At 45.3% G+C, this 25715-nt stretch overlaps 1 protein-coding gene across 2 annotated transcripts in view; it reads left to right on the forward strand.

Annotated features, from left to right (window-relative positions):
• The window catches only part of PHF12 (PHD finger protein 12), a 39685-nt gene continuing 13970 nt past the window's right edge, over window positions 1–25715 (forward strand). Inside the window, exons 1-5 of one of the 2 annotated variants that reach the window (XM_010861391.1) lie at window positions 1–102; window positions 746–927; window positions 20952–21024; window positions 23603–23996; window positions 25434–25554. In XM_010861391.1, the coding sequence (XP_010859693.1) occupies window positions 37–102; window positions 746–927; window positions 20952–21024; window positions 23603–23996; window positions 25434–25554 (836 nt within the window). In that variant the 5' untranslated portion in view covers window positions 1–36. The other variant, XM_010861392.1, reaches the window with a different exon arrangement.

The following is a 25715-nucleotide window of genomic DNA, read 5'->3' on the forward strand; positions in this document are numbered from 1 at the left end:
CCGGAGCAGAGAGCGCCCAGCCCGGGAGGTGGATGAATGTGGGAGAAAATGGAGACCAAGACGATCGTGTACGACTTGGACACGTCGGGGGGGCTGATGGAGGTAAGAGTGGCCCACCTCATCCCCTTCCCCCAGCGCCGGGAGGGATCCTCCGCCCTCCGCCCCACAAAGCCGGCCCTGAGCTCGCAGCGCAAGAGGGCCGGGGGAGGGGGGCTCTTCCTCACCGAGACTCTCCCTCCCATCTTTGCAACTCGGGGGCCTGAGCTCAGCCGCCGAGGACGTTTGCAGCAGTTTCACCTACCCGCCGCCCTCGATTCGCTCTCCCGAAGCGCCAGCCCACTCCATCTCTTTGCACCGGCGGGCCTCCCCACCCCCTTCTTGTCGGCCCCTTTGTGCTTCCCCCAGCACGTCCGGGTACCGGGCTTCAGGCCCTTCCCGAGCCTGGCTTTGGAGTCCCCCACTGTCCATACAAGGAAGTGGCGAGAAGGGAACCGCGCACCCTCTCCCCATCCCCCTACTCTGATCCTCCCCATTTGGAAGAAGCGGTGCTCGTTGTGCGGCAGGAACGCGGTTAGGGTGGGCTCCCCCTGGTTCCGGGGGCTAAGAGGTTCTGGGAGCAGCCTGGATGGGAGGAAGAAGGACAAAAGGGGGGAGAGGGGTGGGTGACGGAGATGCTGCGCCGGGGGGGCGACGGACCGCCCGGGAGCTCCGAGTGTGCACACACGCCATTTGTATGTGTGTGCAGCAAATCCAGGCTCTGCTGGCTCCCCCTAAGACGGACGAGGCCGAAAAGCGGAGTCGGAAGCCTGAGAAGGAGCCCCGGAGAAGCGGCAGGGCCACCAACCACGACAGCTGCGATAGCTGCAAAGAAGGTGGGGACCTCCTGTGCTGTGACCACTGCCCGGCCGCCTTCCATCTCCAGTGCTGGTAAGGTCTGGGGGACCCCCTCCGGAGCCCCTTGGCGGACCCTTCCCGGCACATTCCTTCACCCGGCCTACCCCTGCTGGCCGAGATAACGGGCGCTTGCAGCCGCTAGCTCTCTGCAGCCGCTGGGGCGAGCGCCTCCCTGCCCCCAGGTGCGGCCCGGATCCGGCCGTTTGAGGGGGAGGAGCAGCCGTAGGTCCGGACCCCGAGGTGGGGGTGGGGAGGAGTGCGGAGAGCCCCATCTGGGATTGGAAGTCGCTGGGGAGCCGGGACGGAGCCGGCGGGGCACGGCCGGCGGTGGCGGGGGAGGAAGGGGAGGAGCTCCGGGCCCTGCGCCGCTCGCCGCCCGCGCGCCTGCCCGCCGCCCTCGGGCTCCTGCCGGGATGGGCTGTCCTCGGGTGGGTGCGCGGAGCCCTCGGCCGCCGGAGCTGCCCTGGTCCAGGCCTGAGGGACCCGGCACCTGGGCGCTCGCGGTCGTGGAAGAAATCATGGAGGGTGTCTCTGAGTCCGCCTTTGCTCTGCTTCTCTGTTTACAATATGGCGACCCGCCTTTAAATTATATTTTTATTCTCAGCGCCATTTTGGCTGCATATATGATTTGCAGACGTCTCCCGGGGAACGGTGGGGGTAACCTCGGAGTCCTTTCGGCGGAAGCCCGTCGGGGGCCGGAGCTGGGGTCTTGCCGCTGGGGTTCCCTTTCTCTCCCGCCGCTTGCCCCTGTTGCCTGTCGGAGCTGCCTGCCTCTTCCCTCCCCTCCCGGCGCTGCCGCCTCTTAGGAAATCGAGCCGGGTTAGACAATTAAAATTGCCCTTGGGCGCCGATTTCACTGCTCCGCGAGGGCATTTTTAAGGAGCGGAGAGCTGGAAAGCCGGGCGCTTTTTCTTACCCCCACTTACTGAACGCAAGGGGAGGGGAGAGATCGAAGAGGGAGGGAGGGACCGGGTTTAGTCGCCCGCTGCTTGATCTTCCTCAGCAGCTCAGCCCAGAACAATCCGACCAAGAAGAGTGTAAACTCCAGCTCCTGCCAGGAGAAATCACCTCGGCCTTCCTCAAAAATCCCACATCTGCGCCGGGACCCCGATCACATCTTGTTCGGATGGCTCTTGTTCTGTTCAGCAACAGTTGACTGAGGCAGATGTTTGCGAGAGGAGATGGCTGGGCCAGAGAGAGCGGGAAAGAGAGGGGCTGTTGCATTTGTTCCCACCAGTTTTGATATTGCCATTTTTAGCCTTCTCTTTAAAAAACAAAACAAAACCATAAAGTGAGGTTTTCCTTAAGCTCTCTATACAGTTCTATTCACATTCCGCCCCTAGGTTGGTGAAATAGTGCCTATTGTGTATTTGTACTAATTGCAGGTTTGGGAACACTTATTAGACAGATGACTGATACTGGGCTAATTAAGTCTGTGGTCAGAAGTTTTGTAGGAAGCTCCCATTACCATTCCCGAAATTCCTTTGCCCAGGAGAGCACCCCATCTTGGCTTGTAATGTTGCAGAGACAAAAATGATTATCCTGGGGGAGCTTTGCTGATGGCTTTAAAATTTTTATTGCTTAGTGACTAAGGCCAGCAGGAAGGGTCTGTGGTTTTTAGCCTTTGCTTCCTATAAGGTGTAAGCCATCTCCTGTCACATTTCCTGTGCTGTTGTTGAGCACAGAAGAGATTTGTACTGAGTGGCATTGTGTTGCTTACCAGTTATTCCCTGTTGCTTTTGTTTGTTTCGTGATTGTGTTCGATACATACTAAGAGTGAATTGTAGACTCCTTGATTTAAAACATGGGTTAATATTTTACCTCTAGAATGAAGTGAATGTTAACCAAGAAGGGTGATTCCCATACTGAGTGAGACTTTTGTAGGCTCTTTATTATCAGTTGTTTAATCAAGCTGAAATTGTTTATTAAAAACCTCAGGCAGGGGGAAAGTGTGCTGTTTTGCCTGAGATTGGGCTTTTAAAGTCTAAAACTTAACTCCTGGATCTTTGCACTAGATGAGTCCAAGTCTTGTCAAGTTGTAACAATTAACAGTTCTACTTTAGCTGGTAGGAGAGAGGGAGGTGCTTTTCCTTCTGTCTTTTTGAGATTCAGACTGTGCATTTCATTGACTACTTTTTTTTTTAGACCATGAATGGAAACTGGTAATCAGAGATTTGAGAATCCTAGTAAATGAGACAGCCCTTGTTTCACATCTCCAGTTCCCTCTTTGAAGATGCCAGTACTGAATGTAACATTGATGTATCTCAGTAGTTACAAAAATCACAAAACATTGTAGATTTTGGTACAAAGGCAGGAAGCCTTCTTTCAAGTGAGGTTTATCCCACTTTACTGCTTCCTACCCCAGGCTCTTTCTAGCCCAGAAGTATTTCTTTAACCGTTTCAACCTGGGTAGTTAGGTCAAGCAGTTAATAGTGTCAGAGAATTTTGATTCCTGAGTGTGCTCGGTAATTTGGCCCATTATCACTTATTTGTGTCATGTGAGAGTGAGGTTAGGAGGTGTGTCTGTTCTCTCTTGCTTCCCTTTTTAACTGGCTAAGACTGGATTATTTACATAAGCATATTACTGTAATGATGATTTTCCTCTTGGACACTGTACAAAAGTGAAGATAGTTTTGCAAACTCTGTAGGTCATAATCGCAGTGCTGCTGTGGGTCTCCATTCCAAGCTCTGGGAGACAAGTCCAATTTCAGTCTCTGGTGTGCCTGACCAGCTTGTCTCACAGTGAACAGGATCTAGTAAAAGGCTCCAGAAGTGATTTTAAGCAAACTTTACCTGTTGGACTTAGTGACATGGACATAATCACAGGGGATTTTTCTAAGATAACCTACTGGAGGAATTGACTGCTCCAATAAGCTGTTTTAATTGTCTTGTCTTTTCTCAGAGGCCAGTGCTCTGTATGAGGAACCTTTCTTCCGGATTAGACCGGGAGCCCTGTTTCTGGGTTTTCTCTGATAACCTTCTGGGTGAGGGAATGGATTGTCCTGTGCTCAGAATCCTGGACTCACTGAAGAATTGAACTTGAGGGGCTGATGTCTTCATATTTGTTTAAGTAATAGGGTAATCCATTTTATCCAAGTTTAACTGGTTTATCAGTTATTCAGAGTGGTGGTAAGGGTTACTAAATTTGCCTGTAGAGAACTAGGAAGAGATGTTTTCAAGTGTTCCCTAGTGAACCTGACCTTTATCGTAATTGTTGAGCTTTCTGAAAATACTGATCTCCATGGACTGGTCCCTAAAAATTAGCCTTTAAAAAAAAAATTAGAAAACTGGCAGAGCTCTAGTTGCAGCTGACCCATCTTTCTGTTTGAGATGGATGGGATTGTTCTCAGGAGCAAAGGGAGTATAGTGAGGCTGACTGGAACCTAAATAGTTCCTTCTGATTGCATTTTGCTGCAGACAGTCTGAGGGACCAGAACGGTCTGGTTGAGAAGTGCATCTCCCTCGCAGACCTCAGCATGGTTGCTTCCCGTCAGACAGATTTCTGTAGCATTTGCCTCCGCATGTTATATTTGGAATTGTTGGCCGGCTTTCCTCTCTCTGGTGTTGGCAGCAAGATCCAAAACGAGGTTTTCGAAGAATGAGAGTAAAAAGGTCTCTGCACAGGCAAAACTAAGCTCAGCTTGGAGTTTTGCATATTTAATTTTCAGTGAGTCATAACAAGAAAGGTTTCACACACAGTAGAAAACTGCCTTGTAGAAAACCTGTATACTGTTCGAACTTCTAAGGGGCTGATTTTTCTGCTTTTGTTGTCGTTAGAATAGTATCAAGCAAGTGGTGAATTAAAATAGATTTATTTTACTGTTATCTTACAAATCTTTTGTTTCTGACATTCTGAGTGCTCAGAAGCCTGGCACTGAAGAACTGGGGATGACAGCATCTGAACTCCTTCCCTTCTGCCCCCTCATAGTAAAACGATTCAACAGTAAACAGACCTGGGACATCCCTGGAGATCCAGTGCTTAGTATTGCTTCCCCTGCAGGGGATGTGGTTCAATCCCTGGTGGGGGAACTAATCCCACATGCTGTGCAGAGCCGCTAAAAGATTTCTTTAAAAAACAACTCTAATTTGATTTTATGTTTATTTATTTTTGCATTTGCTGTGTTTTGTTGGAATCTGGATGTGTAGTATTGTTTTTAAATGATCCACTCAGACATTGAGGTTCCACTACCATTTAACTTTAACTCAATTTCAGTGTGCATGCTTTGTGAACTTTACTGTTTTTTTAGATTTATTTTATTTATTTTTACCAAAGGTTTTGTAAACTTAACGTGGGGCTCAAGGGCCAATTCTAATGAAATGAGTGCTATAGTTTGAAGATAACATATAAACACTGTTTAAAAATATAAGGATAATACTTGGGATGAGTTGTTTACTCACAAAATGTCAATCTCCTGCTGTTCTTTAAGGCCCTCAAAGTACTTTACAGATGGGCTCCATTAATATGTTAGGACTGTTTGAGGCCTTTGTAAATGAGTTATGTGGTATTGGGGTTTTTATGTTTGTTTATTTGTTTTTTAACGTGTTTAAATGTGTAGAAGTCATAGTTAGGTACTGCCTTCATTTTAATCTTGGAGGTGAGATTCATCTTGGTCTTTTTAAAATTCTTAATCAAGTGTGTTTCCAAGAGAATTTTTTAAAAGCCAGATCATAAAGGCAAATAAATTATTTAATTTGAGCTGAAAAGGAATTCAAATAGTCACTACTATGTGTTGCATGAAACACTGTTTTTTATTAAGTTCTTGAATAGAAGTAAAGTGGTACTCAGAACGGCTCAGTAAGTTTTCGGGGTTCATCCTTCTAAGATTTGTGAGTACTTCATTCTTTTTTATGGTTGAAAACGGTTCTATGTATGACTACCATATTTTATATATATACACACACACACACCATATTTTTTAAGTCCATTCATCAGTCGATGGATATTTGAGTTATTTCTTCTTTTTGCTGTTGTGAATAATCATGCTGTAGATACTTGAGTGCAAGCGTTCGCATGGACATCTGTTTTCATTTCTCGTAGGTATATACCCAGGAGTAAAATCTCTAGGTCATATGGTAACTCTTACGTTTAACCTGTGAGGAACTGGCAGACTATTTTCCCCAGGGGCTGCATCATTTTGCATTGCCATCAGCACTGTGTGAGCACTCCAGTTTCCTTACGTCCTTTTCAGTGCTAGCTATTACTTGTCTTCTTGATTAAAGCCATCTTATGGGTATGACATGCTCTCTCACTGTGGTTTTGATTTGCATTTGCCTGATGGCTGACGATATTGAACATCTTTTCGTGTGCTTCTTGATCATTTGTATATTTTCTTGGAAAAATGTCTATTCAGATCCTTTGATATTAATTGGGTTATTTGTATTTTTATTATTGAGTTGTAAGAGTTCTTACATGTTCTAGATACAAGTCCTTTGTCAGATACATGACTTGCGAGTATTTTCTCCCATTCTATGGGTTGTCTTTTCACTCCCTCTATCTTCTTATTTTTTAATTTTTACTCTTACCTAGTAAAAGATGGTAGATTTAAGCACACTTTAATGTCTTTGCCTATGTTGTCTATGTTGAGACAGTAAGTAAAGGATTTTTCTTCATGAACTCAGAATGATGTGTCTCAGTAGAGGGAACCTTATAATGATTTGGTGTGCTGCTATTTCAGCTTTTCTGGGTGACTACTCTTAACAAAAAAGTAAAGCTAGAAGTTACCATGGAGGATGTATAAAAAAAAATCCACCACCTGTCTCCCACCAGCCACAATAGAAAATTTCTGTGTACAGGCACTTCTCATACATGGAGGGCCCTGGTTTAAGGAGGAAGATTTTAATCACCTCAGTTTGATAGGTAACAGCCTTGGGGTGGACATAACTGTAGATGAATTAGTGAGCTTTTTGATCCCAGTTAACAAGAACAAAAAGTTTGTTCGAACATTGCAGTGAACTCCTCACCTGTTTATATGTATCTTTGTATCTAACCCCAGATAGCACTAAATAGGGAGACAGCACAAAGAGACTATTTGCTTGAAGGTTTTATGTAGGTTATAAAAGAAACCAGGAGGGTTTTTTTTGTTTTTTTGTTTTGGTACCCTAGATATGCAGGTGTCCTGCTTCTTAACAGAAACGGGTATATTTTTTCTTCTATAAGTTGCTAGCACAATAGTAAATAGATGAAGTTGATTGTTGTTTGTTTTGGGTTCTGGGTAAGAGTTTTAAAATCCATCTCTGGGCTTTCGTGTCCCACCCCCAGCACATAAACAGCAATTCCTTGGGTGTGTAGCTAAGCAGGCCAACCTGGTAGAAAATTCTGGTGAGGTTATGATGGCATTTACTATGATAATGCCGCACAGGCTCCTGGAAATGCATTCTAGTTTTAAAGTGCCAGAGTTTTAAGTAATTAGAGCAGGGGGGAAAAAGTTTGTCTTCCCTCCTCCACTGCTCTTTCTTTGACTTAAAACCCCTAGGGAGTACAGCATGGGCCAGCTGCATTGCCATTCAATGAGTGACATTTCTGAGAGCACCTCTGCATAATGCTAGCCTCCCAGGAGACAGGACAGGAGTACAGCTGTCCCTCTGCCAATTTCCTGCAAGAGGAGGACATTGTATTCAGTGCAAGTCCTAGACCAAATTTCAAAAAGGCACTTTGGTGTTGCAGATTTGTCACTGTGCCCAGGCCGCATGCACAGGTCACTAGCTGACTGCTTTTCCCATGACTCAAGAACAGTTAAGAAGAATAAGAAGGTGACTCCTTTTTCTGCCTGCCATTTCCAGATATCAAATTCCTCATCCTTTAAGCCTTAATTTTTTTCTAAATCTAATCTCAACAAATAAGAATAAAGATGAAGTCTTTTTTTTTTTTTTTTTTTTTTTAGTCTTTTTTGTTCTTTTTTCTAAAGATGAAGTTTTGTATGGGAGGCAAAAGACACTGAGAGGTGTATTGGACCACTGATAAAAGGAGAAATCGTTGATTTGACCCATCAGCGAAAAGGGGCTTGGCCATTACACACAGCTCTTGTTGAATTCACAATAAGCAAATTCCAGGTATACCTTGCAGATTGATGACATTTTCTAAGTAATGAAAAAGTTGACTCACTCTTTCAAAGAACTACACTCCTTTTCCTTTTGCAATCCTATACTCAGTGCTCACTAAACTAGTTAAAAGCCAGAGACTGACCCATCTCCTCTGCTCACTGTTGCATAATACTTAGTGGTGTCACAAATGAAAGACGTGCAAAGATAAACACTGGTTGGGTAACAGAAATGATGTCTGGGTTCTTCGAAGCGGATGGTACCTTTGTTAACATAAACACGGTGACCGTTCCTTTCTCCCTAATTACGTTTGCTTTCCTATGTATTAGTAGCTTGGGTGTTTAATCCTTGCCCTTCCCCTGTTTTCTGACAAATTATCCAGGGTATCTCCCAGGAAATGTTTCCTGGTCTTGAAAGGACAAAAGCCTTAGTTACAGGGTAGAGTGTGTCAACGCCTGAACCTAACGTTGGTCTCTCTCAGTGCTTTGGGCTTGTATAAGGCTCTTTTTGAAGTAAACTCAAGTGAGCAGGAGAGGGGCCTTCCCAGGTGGCTCAGTGGTAAAGAATCCGCCTGCCAGTGCAGGAGATGCAAGAGATGGAGGTTTGATCCCTGGGTGGGGAAGATCGGCTAGAGAAGAAAATGGCAACCCACTCCAGTATTCTCGCCTGGGAAGTCCCATGGACAGAGGAGCCTCGCGGGCTACAGTCCATGGGGTCGCAAAGAGTTGGACACGTCTGAACACAGCACAGCACAAAACAGGAGAGGATTCTGTGGGATTTGAATTTATCCATAGGCCAAAGACATCACTGTACCTCCAGGCCAGGCAGGAGTGGGGGTACCTCAGAATTGCTAGCAAGGTTAAATTCCAGGCAGCACCAATGATTTTACAGGCTTTTATCCAGCTGTGATCCTCAGAAGGATGCTGGGTATTTGTTCCCCTGTCTGCATTTGTGCAAAGAACAGAGCAGAAAAGCCAATGAAATGCATGGAACTTTGAGTGAGTTTAGAGAAGTCTCTGCATTACAAATTTGGACAGTGTGGAGCTACTCCTGTTCTTTCTACCAGCCATGGGCTCGTGCGATGAGCTGGAAGCTTTTTAATTCCCATGTTCACTAACTGTCAAGAGTTCTGATTCCTGGTTTTAACGAAGCTCTGGAAACACTAGGGAGAAACTCTACGGTGAACTTTCTCCATGAACAATCAACTGTTATTGGTCAAAATACATTGTGAAAATTTTACTACGTGAATCTCATTAAATGTGTCTGAGCCTGTAATATTCCATAGTTCTGTGCCTGGGTTGGCCATATTTAACTTTGCTTGACCTTGCTTACCATTTTTATGAAAGACCATCTTAAATGTAGGGAGAATTCTGTCACTAATTTTGACCTTTATTGATGCTGATATTGACATTGTTTTGCTCTATTATCTGTGTCTTGCTTTATTCCTCCTTGGTAGTCCTCTCAGTTTTGCCTGGCAGAGATGACACTTAGTCATCTAACTCAAGGTAATTCTGACACCTGACTCCATGATATCAGACATCTTTGACTTTGAGCTGCAGTTTGTGGCACTGAAGTAAGAAAAATGTCTGCTGGTTATTTAAGTCACAGGAAAGAACTCCTGTCCAGGGCCTGTATGCTTGCTGCATGCAGGCTTTCCCCAAGTCTTACCATTTGTGTGCACACTTTCAGGCCTTTAGGGTGATTGTTCTTTGGTGGGGGACCATGTGAGAGAACAGTGGGCAGAAAGGAAGAATCATGGCGCTGTCTCTGACAAGTGTGTTTAGCTCCTAAATAGGTCACCAGGGGTATAACTGGAAGGCTTCAGAAGCCCAAGTCAGCACTTAGCTGTGGCATCAAACCACGACAGCACAGTCTGACAGCATGCCCAGGAGATTACTTCAGCAGGGCAGGGCGGGGAGCTCTGAGGTTTCTAAGTGAACTTGGGGGAGGGGCGAGCGGCAGAGTCAAAGACGAGGGGAATAAGTCCTGTGCTGTTTTGGCCCAAATGGTAGCTTTATGCCTCCTCCTTCCCTTTTTTTTTTTTAAAGAAGACCCTGTCAGAGGAGAGTAAATGAAGCAGAAATCCTTCTTGGGGAAGAGCAGCTGGGCCACGGGTAGAAACCTGCTCTCCACATTTAGCTGGATTCAAATAGTTGGTCTCCTACATCTAAGGTGTTACACTGGTTTTCATTTTCCCAACCTTTATAGAATTTTAGGCCCAGTATTTGTAAGATGTGAACTGTTCCAGATTCCCTGAGCTGTGTTCACAAGGAGAGTGTGGCCTGGCTATTTCCTTACTCTTGGCCGTCCACTGAAATTTGACCACAAAACAGTACCCAGTACCTCGGAGACTTTTAGTCTTTGTTTTCCATACCTCGGAGACTTTTATGGAATACACAGTTAAAATTGTTCTACTTTCCCATGGAATGTTCCCTGAGACCATTAAAAAGTGACTGTTGAGGCCAGAATATCGACTCTTTTCTAAAACAAGTGGACTCCAGCATCCATCATTAGGTGAATGAATGAAGCCCATTTTTAAAATGTTTGCAGCCAGCTCATTTTCCATTGTGGAGAAGCCAGGATCGCAAGAACAGCCACGCCAGTGATAGATCAGGTCCTGTGGCACCGGGCTCGGCTGGTAGAGAAGTTAGCAGAGGCGAACCCCTGGTATAAGTGCCGGTGGTCTTCCCCGCCTCCTCCTTGCCCTGCACTACTTGTAATCCTCTTCTCCAGGTGTCCTTCACTGGGAGGACGGCCAATGAAGCTCTACATAGAAGGCAATAAAATTGGGGGGCACAGTCAGCTACTTTGAAAGGATTATATGCCTGTGGAAGTGACGCAACTAGCTAAGTTTCTCAATGGGGCATTTGTAGTGGCCTGGCACTGCACTGGCCTCCTTGTTAACACAGCCACTGAGGCTCTGCATGAAAAACCAGCAGTGCGTGTACTTTTTATGTACTTCGTGGCATTAGCTGTATTTGAGTCAGTAGCTGGGATAAAGGAGAGAAAGAAAGAAGGTTCAGGGACCCCATGAACTTTCTCTTCACTTTCATCTCTTCAGTATCCTTCAGTGTGACCATCTTTCCTGCCTTTGAAAGGTAGGCCATCCGTGAAGGGAAAAGCTAATGCCCACACAAGTGTCAAGGGGACGCTTACTATTTCTTCTGACATTTAAATTTCATTAAGTTTTGTTCCTTCAAAACACAGACCAGTAAATTGAGAAATGATTAATACAGCTTTTAATTTAAACAGATATTTTTAAATTAAACTTGAACCGTCACCTCTTAGCTTTTCCAGGACAGAAACTGATTTCAGTTTATGAAAGGCTTGTTTCTTATGCGGGTAGATGCCTTTGTAGATCAAGATGGCTGCTGGGAGGCTGAGACACGGCTATGGTCCTGTCAGCGATCCCGTTTTGACTAGTACCGACACATTTCCTGAGCTGGCCAAGAGCAGCAGGGCCAGTCAGAGAGAAGAGGCCTGTTCTGAGCATGTATTGTCTTCAGCAGTCGGTCTTGCACAATGCTGTTAAATATAAATGCAGGATTTTTATCTGGTAGTGGACCTCACGTGGATGGATGAGACCCGTGAACTGTGAAATTAAAAATCAGAACCGCTCAGTGCTATTGTTTGCTGGCTGAACACCCCCCCCACCACCACCACCCCAAAAAGGGGAGGGGACATAGATGATGGGGAAGGGGGCTGCAGGCAGTGAAATCTTTCTTAGTCTGATATTTTATTTCAACTGAAATGACCATTTGTGGGGCTGGAGAGCTTCTGATTCTTGGAGAATGATGGGTTCTGACAGGAGGGACCCTAACCAGTTCATTTGACTGACCTCTTTTAGAAGAGAACCGAGTGGAAGGCTGTTGGTGTATTGTGTACAGAAAGGCTGTTCGAACAGTGTTCCTGTGTGTATTACATAGAATATTTTGACAGTCCAGGGAGAGAAAATGGAGTGTGTTCTTTTTTAAGTATTTCTTCATCCACCTGCTTCCTTTTGTCTTAAGACATACACCAAAGCTTTTAATTTGGTTAGGTGATATTTTCATGTCTCTCCGACTGCCTTTGGTTCAAGTTTTAAAATGTCAGTGTCACTTAGCTGAATGGACATTTGCAAGCCATACATCAGAAACAGCATATTAAAAAAAAAAAAAGTCCAGAGCCCTATACCATTTTTATCTGCATGTTGTGATGCGAAAAAAGAGATCTCTGAAATAAAAAGGCAGTCTTTCTGCTTCCTTGTCTCCCTTCACCTCTCCCCTCCTCCCTTTGTTCTCTCGATCCCCTCCCCCTCTCCCTTCCAGTTCTATATTGAAAAACTGCTTGTGCTGGATGGATAATTAGCGCAGAGCTATGGAGCAACAGGTCCCGCTGGTAGCGACTAAATCTGAAGTAAATGTTAATGTTGGGCAGGTTCACATGTATTAATAGGCGAAGGAGAGGAGTGAGGTTAGACTGGGATCAACCGCACTGGTATATGACTTGAAATAGATCCTCTTAATTAGAGAGCCAAGAACCATGACAACTACCAACATCTTCCACCTGCAGTGGTGAGCTGCTGCCTCATTAGTGAATGAAAGAGACATTCTAAATTAAAACCGGGCTTCTTCCATCCTTTAGCTGTAAGTTGGGATCATCTGGCTCTGGACTTTGAATCTTTGACCCAGCGCAGGCATTACAGTTAGCTGAGGGGTGTATGTCTGTGGTTTTCTCAATAGACCAATCTAGACACCCTCTTCAGCAACAGCGGCACATCATTTGATTTGTTGGTGGGAGTTCAGATGTTAGAGTCCTGCAGCAGAGGTTTAGGAGTGTTTGCTTGAAATAATTAATGTCTTTGACAAGCTTTTTTTTTTTTTTTAAATTTTTGGCTGTGTTGGGTCTTCGTTGTTGCGCATGGACTTCCTCTAGTTGCAGTGCACAGGCTTCTCACTGTGGTAGCTTTTCTTGTTGCAGAGCCCGGGCTCCAGGCACGTGGGCTTCAGTAGTTGTCCACACAGGCTTACTTTTCCCAGACCAGGGATCAAACTGGTGTCCCCTGCATTGCATGGCAGATTCTTAACCACTGGACTGCCAGGGAAGCCCCTTTGACCAGCTTTTTAATTGGTTTGTGTGTAGATGTTACTGTTAACAGTTTATAGGCCCTCTCAGGCCTCACAGAGAGCTACTCTGTGAGATGCATATCCTTCAGTTGTACACTTTCTGAAGATTGAGAGCTCCATTGCTATGAAGTATTTTATAGTTTACAATGTCTTCAAGATCAGGTAGTGGTTAAAATAAATAGCAAGTTGAGGAGCGGTGAACAGTCACTCTCTGGCCAGTAATTGCTTTTAAACAAACGATCTGGAAGGAAGCATCCATAGCTGTGAAGATGGGAAGATATTCTGTAAGAGCGCCACGCTCCCAGGACACCCTTCTGTCCTGGGGAGAAGGTGCCTGTCTTCTAGCACTGTGGGGCATATTCTTTGAAGCCAGAAAATAAAATAAAGATCCTTGGCCTGTTGTCTAAAGAGCTGCCAGTTTTCCAAGACAAGCCAGCTCAAGTACAGAACACGACTTTTCTAGGGCTCACCTTTCTTCCCAGGACTTAGTTCTCAGAAGGAACCTAAACGTGGTTGGTGGACCACTGTATGCTTGGTGGACTTCAGTGTCTGTTCCCAGGGAAATGTCTCCACTCCCAGAACCTTCCTTTATCAGGTAGGTTGTCGCAATACCGAAATATACCTTCTTCTTCTAAGACTATAGTCTCGGGACTTCCCAGGCAGTCCAGTGGTTAAGACTCTGTGCTACTATCTCAGGGGGCATGAGTTCGATCCCTGGTCAGGAAACTAAGATCCCACATGATTCCGGGCATGGCCAAAACATAAAAAAATAGTCTTCTCATGAACACCTCAAGATCCTTAACTTCATCATCTCTAGAAGATCACTGGCTTAATTACCATTTGCTGAATAGCAGTTGTTGAGATATAGAAAGAATCAGGGAAGGGCCACTGTCACCTTCAGGTACCAAAAGACCAAACTTCTGAGGCTCTGGGTTGTCTGGGATCCATGAATAGTTGAGTCTTACATAGGTCTATATGCCAGTTTGTAGTTGATTGTTCTTTTCACATTGCCTCTCGACTGTGATCCCTGAGAGCAAGGACCGTTTCTGAAATCTTGCCACTTAGTACATTGCTTAGCATAACGTGGGAGGGGGAGGTGTGGGTGGATGTGAGAGAGTTCAGTCATGTCCAACTCTTTGTGGCCCCGTGAACTGTATGTAGCCCACCAGGCTCCTCTGTCCATGGAATTTTCCAGGCAAGAATACCAGAGTGGGTTGTCATTTCCTCCTCCAGGGGATCTTCCCGACCCAGGGATGGAACATGTGTCTCTTGCATCTCCTGCATTGGCAGGTGGATTCTTTATCACTGCACTGCCTGGGAAGCATAGTGTCCAGTAATACTTGAGTAGATGAATGACTCTGGTCTTCTCTGCCTAGAGGCTGAGCTTCTTGACGGGGTAGGTCATAACTGGTTTGCTTTGTGTCCTTCCTACAGCATGGTACCTCCAGGGTGGCATTGGTTAGGAAGCAGTGGAAACTCAGTAAATGAAGACTAATGGAGAGGGAAATGCTTGACCTTATGGTTGAGGAAGTTACCGTGATGGATATTCCATTGTGTTCCCCAGAAATAAGAGAACTCGCAAAGGTTCTTTAAAAACAGATTGGGCTCAAGATTTGGAAGAACCAGGAAGCTGATTTTGGTTCTCATTCTGCTGCTTTCTGACTCCATAGCTTTAGATAAATGACTTTGGAGATACCTGTATGATGGGAGTAAGAATTTTCACAGTTTGATGGTGAAAATCAAATAAGAACATCTGTGAAAACACTTTGTGAACCGTAATACAGTAGATGTAAAATGAGATTATCACTCTGCTGTTTCTAAGCGTAGTGATGAGGAAGCACATTGATGTCTTTACAAGCGGCACTGGCTGACGGTAGTGTTTTTATGGTTTTTACTGCTGAGCAGCAGAAACTTTGATAATTTCAGCATCCTGACTTTAACTTTTAATCATATTCTTCTGTAGAGGATGGCCTTCATCACCCTGTCTTCATTGATATACAGGATTGAGAGGGAGCTGGGATGGAACCATGTTCTTCTTGACAGGCATATTATGATTTAAAGACTTTGGCATGCATATAATTGTTTTGAAGTTGCATGCTTAACTTGTGAGAACACTGTTCTAATGAGGGAAGCAGCTTTAAGATGGGTGGATGAGGCAGGGGAGTCCTCAGGATGTGTGTGTGAGCAACCCCGAGGCTGCAGAATCTCCTTTCTCCCTGGAATCCTTTCTCTGTTGGCAGTGTTTCTGATACAGAGCAAAACCAGTCTGCTTGCAGAACAGCATCTTCAGAACTAGTTTCTAAGCTCATTCAGTTCAGTTCAGTTCAGTCGCTCAGTCGTGTCCAACTGTTTGCAACCCCATGAATCGCAGCACGCCAGGCCTCCCTGTCCATCACCAACTCCCGGAGTTCACTCAAACTCACGTCCATCGAGTCGGTGATGCCATCTAGCCATCTCATCCTCTGTCGTCCCCTTCTCCTCCTGCCCCCAATCCCTCCCAGCATCAGAGTCTTTTCCAATGAGTCAACTCTTCACATGAGGTGGCCAAAGTACTGGAGTTTCAGCTTTAGCATCATTCCTTCCAAAGAAATCCCAGGGCTGACCTCCTTTAGGATGGACTGGTTGGATCTCCTTGCAGTCCAAGGGACTCTCAAGAGTCTTCTCCAACAACACAGTTCAAAAGCATCATTTCTTTGGCGCTCAGCTTTCTTCACAGTCCAACTCTCACATCCATACATGACCACTGGAAAAACCATGGCCTTGACTAGGTGGACCTTTGTTGGCAAAGTAATGTCTCTGCTTTTGAATATGCTATCTAGGTTGGTCATAACTTTCCTTCCAAGGAGTAAGCATCTTTTAATTTCATGGCTGCAGTCACCATCCGCAGTGATTTTGGAGGCCAAAAAAATAAAGTCTTACACTGTTTCCACTGTTTCCCCATCTATTTGCCATGAAGTGATGGGACCAGATGCCATGATCTTCGTTTTCTGAATGTTGAGCTTTAAGCCAACTTTCTCACTCTCCACTTTCACTTTCATCAAGAGGCTTTTGAGTTCCTCTTCACTTTCTGCCATAAGGGTGGTGTCATCTGCATATCTGAGGTTATTGATATTTCTCCCGGCAGTCTTGATTCCAGCTTGTGCTTCTTCCAGCCCAGCGTTTCTCATGATGTAGTCTACATATAAGTTAAATAAGCAGGGTGACAATATACAGCCTTAACGTACTCCTTTTCCTATTTAGAACCAGTCTGTTGTTCCATGTCCAGTTCTAAGTTGCTTCCTGACCTGCATATAGGTTTCTCAAGAGACAGGTCAGGTGGTCTGGTATTCCCATCTCTTTCAGAATTTTCCACAGTTTATTGTGATCCACGCAGTCAAAGGCTTACCCTACTCCAATGGCAGCCTGTCTTTTGTTGACCCATTTCATGAATCTTTGTGTAGATGTCTGAGTTGAAAAACTGCCTTCTAAGGACTTCCCTGGCTGTCCAGTGGTTAAGACTCCACATTTCCAGTGCAGAGGGCGCAGATTCGATCCCCGGTCAGGGAGCTAAAGATCCTACATGCCATGTGGCATGGCCCAAAAAAAAAAAAGCTTTTTATAAAAACTGCCTTCCAAATAGCTTGAAAGGAATTGCTCAAAGCAAAGAGGAAAGAATCATCATCATGAGAAAGCTTGGTGGGTGATTCCTGTTTTCCAGCCACGACTCTGATGGTCATTTTCGAGAAACATAGAACTTCCTTCCCTATTCATCCCTTCTCAGAAATTACTGCCTTCTCTCGAGATACCATATTTTCAAATTTATTTCAAGATGCATATTCTGCCTCTAAGAAAGCAGCAAGGCCTCACTTTTTAAAATGTCTGTGTTCATCCTGGAGACAACACTCTGACTTTCCTGCACGACTCCCTGAACTTGCAGCCCTCATCCCACACTTCAGGGCAGACAAGAGGAGCCCATGACCATAATCTAGGATTCTGAGAAATGTTCTTAAGCATGATATCTCTAAAAGTGATCCTTTAGAAGCCAGCCAGGAGCTACTTTTGAGAGCTGCTTAGTATGGATTTTAAGCATTTTACCCCTGTGTTAAGAAAGATAAATTGTTTAAAGAGGATTTAAGTAGGGTGTTTCTGTATGAAGTTTAGGCTTGCAGGTATGGACTTTGATTCTGCTATCTTCTTATTTTGTGACAGAAAACATAAGTAATTTCACGTGTAATTTAACCACCAAAATAAGTCAACCACATTGCCTCATCTCATGACTTCGGCCAGGGGGCAGTTACATTCACTCTTAGAAGCCCATTCATTTTGTGCTCCCCTGTTCTTTAAAGCCTTATTGTGTACCTGCTGTGTGCCAGGCATTATGCAGAGTATGGAAATACAAAGGTAAATGAGGCAGAGAGCAGGATTCGGGTCCTTGAGAGTTCAGTGTATAGTGTGGCCCAGAAGTGCCATAGAGGATCGCGGGCTGTCAGAGGAGACTTCCTGGTGATGATGCCTGACTTGAGCTCCAGAAGATGAGGAGCTCACCAGATGAAGGACTGGAGGGAGGCTCAGCTTTTGTGGTTGTGGGTAGCAGCTCTGGCATGAGCAGAGACACAGGGTTGAGAAACAGTGTGGACTGTGTAGGGAGCCACCAGACTAATAGAGCTGGGGAAGGGGCAGATTCCTGGCCTGCAGTACTGAGGAGCTTGAACTTTATCCTTTTGGGGTGAGGGCGATATGGAAGGGCTTTTAATTAGGAGACTGACATGATCAGAATTGTGGCAGAATTATTTTGCCAGCAGGGTTAGACATAGATTGAGAAAGGCAGGAAGAGCAGCCGGGGGGGCATTCACATCTTGGTAAAAACATCTAAGCCACTGCCACCTTGCCTCACCCTTCCCTGCTACATGTTTGGTATAGGTTATCTTGATACAAAACACGAAGCCAGTGGGCAGATGAAAAGAAATGATGAAAAACAGAATCAGAAATGACAGCTCTTTCAGGGTTAATTTTAATATGACAGCTGCTGAAGCATAGCAGAGTCTGTAGGCCTTTGCAGATTACACACATGCATTTCATTAGTTTGGATATGGCCTGTGAGGAATATACTGGAGAGAACTAGGGGAGACTTTACCGGTGACAGTCGTGTGTGGTCCTCTAGGGCGTGCAGGCCTGTCCCAGTAGGCCAGCGTGCCTCCTGCTTTCTGCTTCCTGCCAAGGATCCTCCTGAGATTCCACCAGGGAGACTGAATAGGAAGCAGTGAGCTGTGAGGGCTTGCTGGACATCCTGACACGTGTGCCTAGGGCTCTGGGGATGTGTTGACAAAGCAGGAGCTAGGAAAATTTGTCAAGCTAAGTGCCATTTAGGTAGAAAGGGTAAAGTAGCCTAGCATTAAGGCCTAGGACTTAAGGAAGAGTCCTTATATATCCATAGCCTAAATATATATAATAATTTGTTTTTAGCATTTTTCATATATTATGAAAAAAAATGTCCTCCACACCATTCCAAGTTGGTGAATTCCAGGAACCAAATGTAGGAATTTCTTAAGCATAAATGTAACCTTATTCTATATAGCAGTTTTCAAACTTGGGTGTTGAGCAGAATCACCTGGAGAGCTGGTTAAACACACATCGCTGAGGCTGTCTCAGAATTTCTAATTCAGTAAGCCTGGAGTGAGGGCTCAGAATTTGTGTTTAATTTTTTAATTGAATTATAGTTAATTTACAATGTTGAGTTTCAAGTGTATGCAAAGTGATTCAGGTATACATACATACACACACAGAGGTTCTTTTTCATTATAGAGTATTGCAGGATACTGAGCATAGTTCCCATCACCATACAGTAGATCCTTGCTGTTTACCTACTTTATATTTAGCAGTGTATGTATGTTAATCACAAATCTTAATTTACCTTCCCCCACCCTACCCTCCTCCACTGCTATCTCCTATGGTAACCAAAAATTTGCTTTCTATGTCTGCAAGTATTTTTTCTAAGTAAGTTATTTGTATCATTTTTTAGATTCCACATGTAAGTGATAAATGATGATTTGTCTTTCTCTGACTTGCTTCACTGAGCTGCAAGTGGTGGTTCACTCTTTTTACGGCTGAGTAATGTTCCATTGTATATGTGTACCATATCTTCCTTACACATTCATCTGTCGATGAACATTTAGCTTGCTTCTATATCTTGGTTATGGTAGATAGCACTGCTGTGAACATTGGGGAGCATGTATCTTTTTGGACAGAATTTTTATTTGTAGTAAGTTCCCAGATGATGCTGATGCTGCTTGTCTGGAGACCACACTTTGGGGTCCACTGCTGTAGAGACATTATAAATGTGACCCTCCTAAGAATTTACTAAAGTTTCATATGATTCTTATAAACCTTAATGGAAATCAGTGATCTGGAGAATCGGTAAGACCAGCCCTCCACAGCTATAATTTTGATTCAGTATTGACTTACTGAGTGACTACTGTTTATGCAGCCTCTCTATTGTAAAGATACAAAGAGGGAAGGAGATCCAGTCCTTGTCTTGATTCCTCTGATAAAAGAAGTAAGAGAATTGTCATACAAGGGAAGGCATAAGAAGGACGTTTTAGTAGTCTGGGAAGAGCACATGGAGGAGTTGTGTGCTCAGTTACCTATCACTGGTAACAAACTTCCCCAAAACTCAGTGGCTTAAAACAGACCCTAGTTATTATCACCCACAAATCTGCATGTTGACTAGGCTCAGCTGGGTGGTTTTTCTGTTCAGTTGTTATCTGGGACTGTGGTTATTTGGAGGCTCAGCTGAGTTGGCATGATCCAGGATGACTCAGTCATGTAGCAATAGTCGGTGCTGGCTGTTGACTTGGAGCTGATTGGAGTGCCTGAAGTCTCCTCTGTGTGACCTCTCAGCATGAGAGCAAGGCTCTGAGATGGAATATTCCAAGCGTGTAAAAATGGAATCTACAGGGCTCTTCAGACGCAGCCATGGAAGTTCCTACATTGTCACCTCTGCTGCATTCTGTTGGTCAGAACAAGTCACAAGAGAGAATGCCTCAGTGATCCAGTGGTTAGGACTCCACACTTTACTGTTGAGGGCATGGGTTCAATCCCTGCCCTAGTTGGGGAACTGGGATCCCGCAAGCTGTGAGGCATGGTCAGAAAAAGGCAATTCGAGAGGAAGGAAATGGACTACTTCTGGGTGGAAGGGTAGCAGAGAATTTGTAGCTGTCTTTCATCTACTATAGGCTGATTGAGGCAGGCCCTACAGGGTGAATAGAGTTGCGATAGGCGCAGCTTTCAGGGGGAAGAATTTTAGAGGAAGAAATAGCAAGTCTTCAGTTTAACTAGGGGGGAAAGTTCCCAAAAGGGGCCTGGGAAGATGGAAGAGGACCCTGTGACAGACAGCTTTGAACAGCAGGTGGAATATCGTGGACTTCCACTGGCCAACTTTGAAAAGGCTGTGGAGAACCTCTCTCCCCGTGATTTTATTAGCATGGTGCAGAGTTTAGAAATGACTTGAATACTCCAGACCAGTTCATTATATCTTTCACTGTCAGTCCAGTGTTCGTAGCTCTGGGTTTGACATCTCTTTCTAAGATGTGGGAAGGGACGCTCACTCCTTCAGTTCAGTTGCTCAGTCGTGTCCGACTCTTTGTGACCCTATGAATCGCAGCACGCCAGGCCTCCCTGTCCATCGCCAACTCCCAGAGTTCACTCAGACTCACGTCCATCGAGTCAGTGATGCCATCCAGCCATCTCATCCTCTGTCGTCCCCGCTCACTCCTTAGGTTACTGTAAATGGGGCCAAGTAAACATTTTGAAGGATAAGAGATGTATAACTGCAGAATACAAGTTGAGCACCATGCGGCTTTGCGTCAGACCTAGTTAGGCTTGTCGCCGCTGCAGTGGTGGGTTAGTCACTTAGTCTTGCCCTTGTCTTTCCCGCAGCAACCCTCCACTGAGTGAAGAGATGTTGCCTCCTGGGGAGTGGATGTGTCACCGGTGCACTGTTCGCCGAAAGGTAAGAATGCTGCTTTCGGAAGGCTTTGCTCCAAATGCCAGATCTAGACCACTGATAATGAGAGCTAAGGCGGCCTGGTCCTGAAGGCATTTTCGTCCCTTCTTCTTATCTCTTCCACCCCTGAATCACCCTCACACGCCCCATGATACTGTTTAGAATCCGGTAAGGCCTAAAATCCAAACATGGGCTGCTGAAATGGGCTGAAGAGCTGTGTTAATTTACTGAGACATGTTCATTCACTAGTGACAGGAGTGGTCTGATCTCCTTGTAGACCTCTTGATAACTGGCCTGAACATAGTGGCAGCTGTATCCATGGCGAAAGGGGCTGAAGAAGGCTGGCCCTGCAGCTTGATAAAAAAGGATTCCCCTCACCTCGAGGCAAATAAGTCACTGGTCTCCAGAGGCTTGGCCAGGTGTGGGGGGTGGAGAATATTTTGACCCACTTGGACCCCAGGTTGTCCAACCTCTCTTCAGCTTCCCTTCCCTCAGCTTTGATAATTCAGTACTGGCTTTGAGAACATAATTTTCTATGTTGAGAACTTCTGTGGGGTTCAAAAGCTAAATGCTCCCTTATCAGAAAAGGAAGTAAGTGTGCTTCCACCCAGATAGCGAGACCCAATCCTCAAATTACAGGCTGTGGATTAGAATTTGTGTGTGGATTGTAAACCATTCCCTGCCCTACCCCCGCACTAATCACACACCAAGCAACTGTCCTTTGTTGTGACATCACATCTTTTCCTGGCCCCTCAACATGATGTCACAATGAATGATGACTTCCTTTGTTGCAGAAACAGGATGAGATGATTCAGAGATTGTGGTTTATGTGTGTAACAGTTTTTAACCTTTAAGAAGAAAGTTAACAATTAGGCGGACACTTTTTCAATGTGTGCATAGAGTTCCTATTAAAAAGTAAGCCAAGGCCAAGTCAGCCACCCTACCAGAGCAGTGGTTTGATTTTTCTTGATGTCCACAAAGCAGGTGTCCTCCAGCTTGTCCTGTTCCCAGGATCTCTGCCTGTGTGTCCCCAGCTAGATTAGAGTGGGGCTAGTTAGAAACATCTGTTAGCCAAGAGGCCATTCAGAAACGTGCCACTCAAAGAAATTGAACTGGACAGGGTTGGGAACTACTGTGGCAGAAGAGACAAAGCCAGGAAAAGGGGGTGAAGAAGAGGAGCTAACATTGTTTGGGCGCTCATCATAGCTGGCTGTTCTACACGTGTTTCATTAATCCATACAGCCCATAGGAGTGCAGGTGCTATTGTCTCCATTTTTAGAAGGAAGAAACTGAGGTTCACAAGTGTAGAACTTAACCAAGTACTCAAAAGGATTGACTGAACCAAGTTTTGAACCCAAAACTTTCTGACTCCAAACTCTATTACTTCTTCAACAATTTAAACAGAACCACTTGTGGGGGATTATACTATAGTATACCTTTTTCTGCATAGTGTGGTTTTCCCAAAATGCCACTCCCTGCTCTCAAGTGGACCTCTGTGTCTGCCCACGCCATGTCTGCCTTTTGCACCACCACCACCTCTCCGGCCCTCTGGCCTCCCTTAGTTACAGTGAAGGGGGTTGAAATGGCCTCCTGGGGACCTCACCGACCTCTCATGTTCAGGTCCCACTGAACTAGGAGGTCCCACTCCTAGTGGAGGCTAGATCTTCCCCCCATCTCAGAGCCATCCCTTTCATGTATCCAGAGCTCTTTGTCACAACCAAATCCCTGAGAGGAGGAGGAGAAAGGTTTTACACATAGAGGAATTCCTGCCCTCCAGCCGGAATCACCTAAGGTCATAAGGAATCAGTGGCAGAACTGGGACAAGATCCCAGGTCTCCTGGCTGGACCCCAGTGCTAAACCTTCACTCTGCTTGGACCCTTGGAGGAAATGTATTGGCAGTCATTCAGTCCTACTCTGTGCACTTAGTCTTTTCCCTGTCCCCACCTTTCCATTCAAAAAGTGTCACTTTCAGAGTTCTGGTTAAACTGGAGACATGAAGCCACCATTCTTGGACACCATGACTGCTGGGTCACTGCTCCACACACCACCCTTCCACCTTGTAGTGTGGTTGCCTTGCAAGCCAGCACCCAACATCCCTGGATAGGGAGCTCGGCTTGCCTGTTTTACTTTTTATCTCTGCTTTTACAGACTTTTCTTTATTTTGAGCAAAGTTCTTAACAACCCTTCAGGACACTCCCAAGGCAAACTGCAGTGTTCTCTGTCCTGGACTCCCTGAGTTGTTCTCACTGTCCTCACTTAGTCTAAGTTTATTCTCACTGCTTTAACTTTTTAATCCCTTTACCCCCACCTTGTGTGGAGACACTGTGTATCATGTGATATGTGGTTTGTTTCTAACTTTGGTACTTTATGATTCCCTGCCCCAGTGGTTTTGCCAGCTATAGTTTAGTTCAGCCATAGTTTGGTCAACTTTCACAGACCAGTGTTCCAAGTCCACAGGTGGGTGAGTCTGTAATATTAAGAGACCCTCACGGTTGTGGTAAGCGGTCTTGCGGGACTCGTAGCATCCATCGCTTTCTGTTTTGTGATACTCTATGTGATGGGCCCGCCTGTTCACTTGCACAGAAACGAGAGCAGAAGAAGGAGCTGGGCCATGTCAATGGACTGGTGGACAAATCTGGCAAACGGACTACATCCCCCAGCAGTGACACTGACTTGTTGGACAGATCAGCTAGCAAAACTGAACTCAAGGCCATTGCCCATGCCCGGATCCTGGAAAGGAGAGCCAGCCGACCTGGCACGCCCACATCCAACGCCAGCACGGAGACCCCCACCTCTGAGCAGAATGACGTCGACGAGGACATCATTGATGTGGACGAGGAGCCAGTGGCCGCAGAGCCAGACTACGTGCAGCCCCAGCTGAGGCGGCCCTTTGAGCTGCTGATTGCTGCCGCCATGGAGCGGAACCCCACCCAGTTCCAGCTGCCCAATGAGCTGACGTGCACCACTGCACTGCCAGGTCAGCCAGACCGCCATATCCCCCCAGCCCGGCTTCCACAAGGCTGCCGTCCACCCAGGAGGCTGTGCAGCCTGGGGGTCGCTGTCCGTGCAGCCACTGTCTCAAGTTCCTGTTTTGGTTTGTGGAAGGATCTTTGAAGGCTCATATGCTTACTCAGTTTTCTAAATTCCACCCTTCCCAGTATCACTTTAAAGCAGGGAGGTGGGGGCGAGGGGCGGTGTGGAAAACATACACATAGTTCAAAACTCAAAAAATGTAAGAATTTCAATAAAACATTTCCCACCTGTCCCTGTCTGCCGTTGCCCAGTTTCCACCTTCCTTCCCCTCATAGATAACCACTCTTTGGTTCTTATGTATCTCTTAGAAGCCAATACAGATATGTTTATCATTTTCCCCTTAAATAGCATGCTTACATACATCTTTCCATATTAATGTTGACACTCCTCAGTTTTCTTAATGGTTGCATAATAACACATTATATAAACTAATTTCTTATTAATGGATATCCTGGTTGTTCCTAATCTTTCGTTCAGTTCAGTTCAGTCGCTCAGTTGTGTCCGACTCTTTGCGACCCCATGAATCGTAGCACGCCAGGCTTCCCTGTCCATCACCAACTCCCGGAGTTCACTCAGACTCACGTCCATCAAGTCAGTGATGCCATCCAGCCATCTCATCCTCTGTCGTCCCCTTCTCCTCCTGCCCCCAATCCTTCCCAGCATCAGATTCACAACAAATGGTGTTTCAACAAATAATTTTGTAAATATATCACTGTATACAAGTGAGTGTATGGAGGATAAATTACTAATATTAGAATTACTGAGTCAAAACTATGCAACTATGTACTTACAGTCTTGATGGATATTATAAATTGTCCTCCATTCCCTTTTTAAAAAAAAATTTTTTTTTAATTAAGTCATGACTTCTCTTGGATACCAAAAAGCATCTAAATCTTATTTTCTTCTTCCCATAGAAAGTGAGATCGGCAGGCATAGGAAACCTGCTGGTCAGTAGGGTGCATACAGAATCGTAGCATTTCCGCTTTCTGTTAAAATGAAGTAAAATTACAGTCTTTTCCTCAGGCACCTCCGCAGAATTTGTTGACCATTTGACCTGGGTCTTTGTGTTTCTTAACTTGCCAGGATCTAACCTAGGCTGCTGACCACTTGATGTTTGCAAAACACTGAGGATGTATTTCTGTCACACAACAAGGAACTCGTGATTATGGTTCTGACTTACATCTCCCTTCTCCTCCTTTTTCATTCTTTTTCTCACTGGGAACCAGCCCGGGATAGGGAGGGCTCTCAGAAAGAGATCTGTGTCCAGGCCATGGCACATGGTTTTACTGAGATCCGTTCCTCTGACTTAGTCTTGTTTCCATACCCCAGACTAGGAACTCTGCCTCCAGAGAACGTTTAGCACCACCAATTTCTCTTCCAGGTTCCAGCAAGAGGAGAAGAAAGGAGGAAACCACAGGGAAAAACGTTAAGAAAACACAGCACGAGTTAGATCACAATGGTCTTGTTCCCTTACCGGTCAAAGTCTGCTTCACGTGTAACAGGTATTTTTCTTCCCTAGCAGAGGGCTCTCCCTCATATTCAGCAAGTGTTTTTTCTCTCATTTATCACCTCTTCCAAACCACGTATGTTAAATAGAGGTAACCCATAATCTGATGGTATGAGTACAAAGAGACTGAGTGACTAATTGGCCAGAGCCTGGACT

Source organism: Bison bison, unplaced genomic scaffold, assembly GCF_000754665.1.
Source record: "Bison bison bison isolate TAMUID 2011002044 unplaced genomic scaffold, Bison_UMD1.0 scf7180017864472, whole genome shotgun sequence".
NCBI classification, from domain to species: domain Eukaryota; kingdom Metazoa; phylum Chordata; class Mammalia; order Artiodactyla; family Bovidae; genus Bison; species Bison bison.